The following is a 6,320-nucleotide window of genomic DNA, read 5'->3' on the forward strand; positions in this document are numbered from 1 at the left end:
AACCCCATTCTAACCTCAAATCAATTCCAATCTCAACCAAACCCAAACCTAACCCCAAGCCCCACCTCATACCTCAACCCCATCATAACCCAATGGTCAAGCTCCTACTTCAACCCAACCCCATTCTAACCCCAAGTCTAAACTCTAGCTCCAACTTAAACCCAAACAACCTCATCCTAACCCAAAGCCCCAGTTCCAATCCCTATCCAGCCCCCATCCTAACCTCTGCTACTTGTTTCAACCCCAGCTCTACCCACAACCCAACCCCATCCTAACCCCAATACCCAGGTCCAACACTAACCCAACACCAAATCCCAAGACCAACCTGAACAAATCGATTCCCAATCTCAAGTTCTACCTCACACTCCAGTGTGTTTTTTGTATTTCAAAGCTCCAGTTCCAATTTCAAAAGTGGCTCTTATTTAAATATACGTCTTGGTTCTAATCCTAACCCCACCTCAGCTCCATCCTCAGTTCCAACCCCAGTTCCATCCCCAATTCCAACCAAACTGCACACTCCTAACTGCAAGCAACGGATCAAGTCTCAGCCCAAGTTCAAACGTTTTGTTCTGCTGTGTTAATGTTCCTACTATGATATGACACAACTCTGCGTCTTGCATCCTTTCCGCTTCAATAAGTCCACGATGTCCTTGTGGCCGTTTGCCTCGGCTACTTTAACCGGGTTCCCACCCGCGCCCTGGCTGTTGATGTCTACAAGCTCCCTGGAAAGGACATACTCCACAATATCTAAATTCCCCCCACAGCATGCTGCATGGAGGATATTGTTTTCACTCTCGTCCACGGGGGTCAGATCACACCCCCTCTTCACAAACAATTCAAACACAGATTTCCTGCCGTTTTCGGCTGCCATCATTGCAGGAGTTCTCCAAAACTGTCCTGGAGAGTTGATGTCATGTATTTCATTTGCTAGAAGATATTCAACAATCTCTGCGTTTCCTCCGATGCTTGCGTGATGGAGAATATTATTGCTGTCTGCATCCGCATCTGTAAGACAACAACCTTCCCTAACGAGCAAATCAAACACCATGCGGTGCCCCTTCATTGCAGCCATAGAAATTGGTGTCCTGTCATGTTCTCCTCCTTCCGAAGACATATCAGCTCCTTTTGAGATCAAACATTCCACAATTTCAACATTGCCTGATATACAGGCTATATGGAATATGTTTAAGTTTTTGTCAGACTTCAATGACATATTGCAGTGGATTTCAGCAAGTAGATGAAACGCCAATGAGTTGCCCTTGTATGCTGCCATCATGATTGGCGTCAATCCATGTTGGCCACGTCGGTTGATATCCTTCCTGCTTACTGACAGAACATACTCCACAATATCTACACTACCCCCTGAACATGCATGGTGGAGCAGACTATCGTTGTTCTCATCCACAACTGTCAGATCACTTCCCCTACTCACAAGCAACCCAAAAGCTTCTCTCCGCACCTTCTGAGCCGCCATCATAACAGGCGTCGCTCCTAGCTGCCCTCTACTATTGATGTCATCGATTCCCTGGGAGAGAAGGTACTCAATGATCTCAACATTACCCCCTATGGAGGCACAGTGAAGGATATAGTCGCCAGATACGCTTCTCCCAGAGAGGTCGCTGCCTTTACTTAGCAGTAAATAGAATATATCCTTGTGGGCCCTCTCGGCGGCAATCATGACAGGAGTCAACCCATTCTTTCCCTTCCCATTTATATCGGCGATATCTTGTGACAATACGTACTCAACGATGCTAGTTGCTCCACCTCTACAAGCCTGATGAAGCACGTCGTCCTTATTGGCGTCCGTAGTGGTCAGATCACAACCCGTGTTCACCAACAGGAGAAACATCTCGTGTTGGTTCATCAAGGCGGCCATCAGCACGGGTGTTATACCCCCATGACCCTTGCTGTTGAGGTCGACGGTTTTCTGTGAGAGAAGATACTCCGCAACCTCCACACATCCTCCACAAGCAGCACAGTGTAGAATGTTGTTGCCAAGCTTGCTGACTCCCTTCAGATCACATTCTTTACTGACAAGAAGATAGAAAATTTCTTTGTGACCCTTCTCTGCTGCAATCATCACTGGCGACAATCCATTCCTGCCTCTTCTGTTTATATCAACAACGACCTGTGTTAGAATAAATTCCACAATGTCCAAACACCCTCCACGGCATGCGTGGTGAAGAACGTTATTGGAATGACCATCCACGAAGGACAAATCGCTTCCTTGTTCGACAAGCATATCGAAAACCTGTTTATGTCCATTTCTTGCTGCGGCCATTATGGGTGTGACACCATCGCTGCCTCTGCCGTTGGTGTCAACGTTACCGTGAGCCAGAAGGTGTTGAACAATGCTAGCACTTCCACCTAGACAAGCCCAATGAAGTACATTGTAGCCAAGTGTGTCACCAGCTTTCAGGTCACAATATTTATCCAGTAACAGATGAAAAATCCCTACGTGGCTGTTTTCAACTGCAAACATAACCGGAGTTTTTCGGTGATGACCTCGTCTGTTTAGCAGTGCAGCGTCTCGTGAAATGACATCTTCAACGATGTCCACATTGCCACCTTTACACGCAGCGTGGAGGATGCTATTGTTGATGTCATCAGTTTTGGAAATATTGCATCCTCGATTAACCAGCAGGTCATATATCGGTTTGAAGCCTCGTTCTGCTGCTATTAGAACTGGTGTCTTGGCGTTCGGGCCTCTCCGGTCAATGCCTACAGAGTCGAGTGACAGGATACGTTGTACCTCAGCCTCGTTTCCATCTCGACACGCGTCGTGTAGGTCGGGTGGTCTGGCATCCATCTTGAATTTTCATATGGGGTGTTCCAGATGTTCTGAATAAGAATAGACGTTACTTCAATAATAATAATGAGTGAGTGAGTTGGGTTTAACGCCGCTTTAAACAGTGTTATATATCACGGCGTGTCAGATTATTGTGGGAGGAAATCCGGAAGTGATGCAGGTCTCAGACATTTACCATTTTGGCGAAGCCCTCGAGCACGGGTGTTGTGCTGACAAATCAAGAAACAAAATCGGGTGAACCGGGATGTGAACCCATAATCATAGGTTTCTGTCGTGTCCAAGGGACGCAACTCCGCACTGCGAATTGCGGCGCCTGACTGTGCCACCCATGCCCCAAGTTCAATAGATAAAACCTGATTTTTCAAAAACATAAACTACACAATCAAAGTAAGTGTGGTTCGTATTTGAGATGACACTGCGTTAAAGAGACGAGAAAAGGGTATTCTTCGTAACATATTTTGCTTGGCGTTTGTGCTACAGTAGAACACGGATATAACGAACACGGATAGAGCGAACAAACGGATACAACGAACTGTTAAAAAATCCCCGATTTATTTCCTATATAATATCATATAAAATTTACGTACATAACGAACTCTCTACAACGAACTAACGGATACAACGAACTGATATCTGATCCCCGACAAACTGAGAAATGTCACTCAGTGTCAAGTGTCACTGACAATTGGCTGTACGCAATCAGCAGTGAATCAACACAATCAGCGGTGACGGATCAACCTTGTTATACTTAAATGAATGTTATGAAATGTTATCAATGGAATGCTATGAAGTGATCACTGCTAATACAAGTCAATGCTGCAGTTACGTGTATTGTGTTTTGTTTTATCCAAGATGGCGGACATTTCCGAGCGAAAACGTATGTAACGAACAACGGGTATAACGAACTGATTTCTCTGGTCCCTTCGTAGTTTGTTATATCCATGTTCTACTTTATATTACTACACATCTATCGACGTGCATCGTAAGGGAATGTTAACGTCGCTTTCAGCAAAATACAGTCCTATCAAGGCGGGAGGAAAGTCCGAAGCCATGTAGTACCTTGCCGATTATCACTTTCATCTGGACAAGGTACAGATGTTGTAAATAGTGTCATGTGTGAACTGAGATACTGTGTAATCATTGCTTTAAGCTGATATACATAATACAATTTGAGTTGGATCTGGAACAGACTGAATCAAATTTAGTGAGTGTATACACCAAGAATCATATTATCAGAAATAGTGAGCGATCAGTATGGTATTACGCCGTTTATAAGAATATTCCAGCAATATAACGGCGGAGGACACCAGAAATGGGCTTCACACATTGTACCCATGTAGGGAATCGAACCCGGGGCTTCAGCGTGGCAGGCGAACGCTTTCAGCACTAAACTACCCTACCGCTCAATCATGAACAGAGTACATTGTTGGAGAAAACATCCTGTTTACATCCGCCAACTAGAATATGTATAACAAAATATGCTTTGGCGTTTGTGAAGGTTGTGTTGCCATGGTATGTGAAACATAAAAAATGAGGGCATTTATATGATACATTCCTCAACCGCACACGTTCGCATAACGGGCTTGGGTATTATCGATTTCTTTATAAGAATGTCGCAGAAAATTCGGTGTTGAATTAAAAAAAAGAGTCTGGCACAAAAATACATTGTTGCTAGAAGGTTCTTTTATTATTTAAAATAATTCTGGGCAACGAATACTAGATAAAATTCTGACGACCAGCAAAGCTGTAATTCGTTACGTTGGTATTGGTCAATCTGCAGTACTGCCATACATGGTCTGTAAAAACTGCATCTGTATCGATGTACATTACATAACAATGTTGTGCTCTTTAAAAACATATTTTTTAACACGAATGTGTGAAGTCGTGAACACTTAAAGTTACCAAGAGTATGTAAATAAATTATAATTATACTTACTATATTTTCAGTAACATTACACTGGCGTGACCTCTTCGTTCCCCGAGTTGTCCGAATGTCCAGCACACGCTACCCCAGCTGCTACAGACTGACTATCTGACACAAACTTTGGACTTCGTCTCAGCCTCCCCTCTGTTATCAATTTCTGTTACTTCAGGTAGCGCTGAGCTAACTGGTGTATTTATCTGCTTACACTGCATCACTTGGTGATATGGCCTGTTCAGTATCTCCCTATGAAAGTGTAACGCTATTGGCCCTACGGTGATTCAGGGAATAACAAGTCCAAAAAGACCTATGCTTGTAAGGGCTGACTTAAATAAGGATCGGATGGGCGAAATGTGTGTCATCGTTTATCACTATACTAATCAGTGGTGTGCCTGGTCGAGACTCGAATATAAAAAGGCCACCGTGAGCGTTGTTGTGTATGCAGAATCACTCCATAGACAGCGTGTTGTACTGAAGACAGAATCACATCTCAGGCAGCGTTGTACGAGGGATGGTAAAAAAGTTCTAAGCCTGACTAAATTTCAACTAGTCAATGTAGTACATTGTTTGAGTAGTTCCTTGCGGGTGTATTTGGTCTGTTGGGGTCGTTTGTATATTAGTGGCAGCCAGTTGAATGTCATAGGGGTCCAAATGGACACAGAAATGGAAAAGAACAAGTAACGAGCAGTCATCAATATTTTTACTTCAGAGAAAAAAGTAAAAATAAAATTAAAAACACTTTCACAATTGTTTGTTATGTTTGTTAGGCTTAGAACTTTTTGACCAGCCCTCGTACTGACTAACAGAATCACCCCTCAGACAGCTTGTTGTACTGAATAAAGAACCACAACTCAGGTAGTCTGTTATTGGTTCTATACACAAATAACCTTTCGTCCAGAATGTATATCACGCACACAAACAAGACGCATCACGCCACTCTGGTTCTCACAGGAAGACAAAAATACTTCTTTAATATGAAATGGAGACTTTATTAACTTCAACAATGATAAAACTCCCACATCATAAAATACATCATTCAAAGAACATTCACTGAGCTGACATGAAATTTAAAAGATTATCTACCAAGAACAGGAATGGCAGAGAAGGACCTACGATAACTACACTGCTCTAAACTGAAACACAGGAAACGTTAACTAAAGCCAAAGTACTTGGGACTTAACACTTACGCTTTAAGGTAATATGTCTTTACACTGAGAAAGAGAATAGTTCTCATACATTGGTCCATAATATATATATCTATTGTACCGTACAGGGCAACTCATAGTGCTTCACTCAGAATTAATACATAGACAAGCAAACTATGTGCAGTGCCAATATCAGTCTAAATCAAGATTCTACCAGAACTTATGTTTCATGGTGTGTCAGTTTAATTGGTGAGGAAACTAAACAAAGGTAGGATGTAGTGACTGAGTGAGTTGGGTTTAATGCCGCTTTTAACAGTATTCCAGTTATATCGCAGCGTGTCAACTTAATGTGAGAGGAAAGCCCGAAGTGATGCAGGTCTCGGACGTTTACCACTTTGGTGAAACCCACGAGCACGGGTATGGTGCTGACAAACCTAGAAACAGA

The 6,320-nt window shown here is 43.0% G+C and overlaps 1 protein-coding gene across 1 annotated transcript; it reads right to left on the reverse strand.

Annotated features, from left to right (window-relative positions):
• Window positions 1-270: 270 nt before the first annotated feature.
• LOC124113787 (ankyrin repeat domain-containing protein 50-like) lies at window positions 271-5,247 on the reverse strand. Its single transcript, XM_046474303.2, has 2 exons — window positions 4,746-5,247; window positions 271-2,841 (listed from the first exon to the last, which is right to left on the reverse strand). Exon 2 carries the CDS (start codon window positions 2,807-2,809, stop codon window positions 590-592), a length of 2,220 nt encoding a protein of 739 aa, XP_046330259.2. The 5' UTR covers window positions 2,810-2,841; window positions 4,746-5,247; the 3' UTR covers window positions 271-589.
• Window positions 5,248-6,320: the final 1,073 nt, after the last annotated feature.

The sequence above is a fragment of the Haliotis rufescens genome, unplaced genomic scaffold (genome assembly GCF_023055435.1).
Source record: "Haliotis rufescens isolate VD_foot unplaced genomic scaffold, xgHalRufe1.0.p SCAF_38, whole genome shotgun sequence".
Lineage (NCBI taxonomy): Eukaryota > Metazoa > Mollusca > Gastropoda > Lepetellida > Haliotidae > Haliotis > Haliotis rufescens.

What these genes read in the sequence shown, in the direction of transcription:
- LOC124113787 (XM_046474303.2), bottom strand. Translation starts at nt 2,809, where the DNA reads ATGGATGCCAGACCACCCGACCTACACGACGCGTGTCGAGATGGAAAC.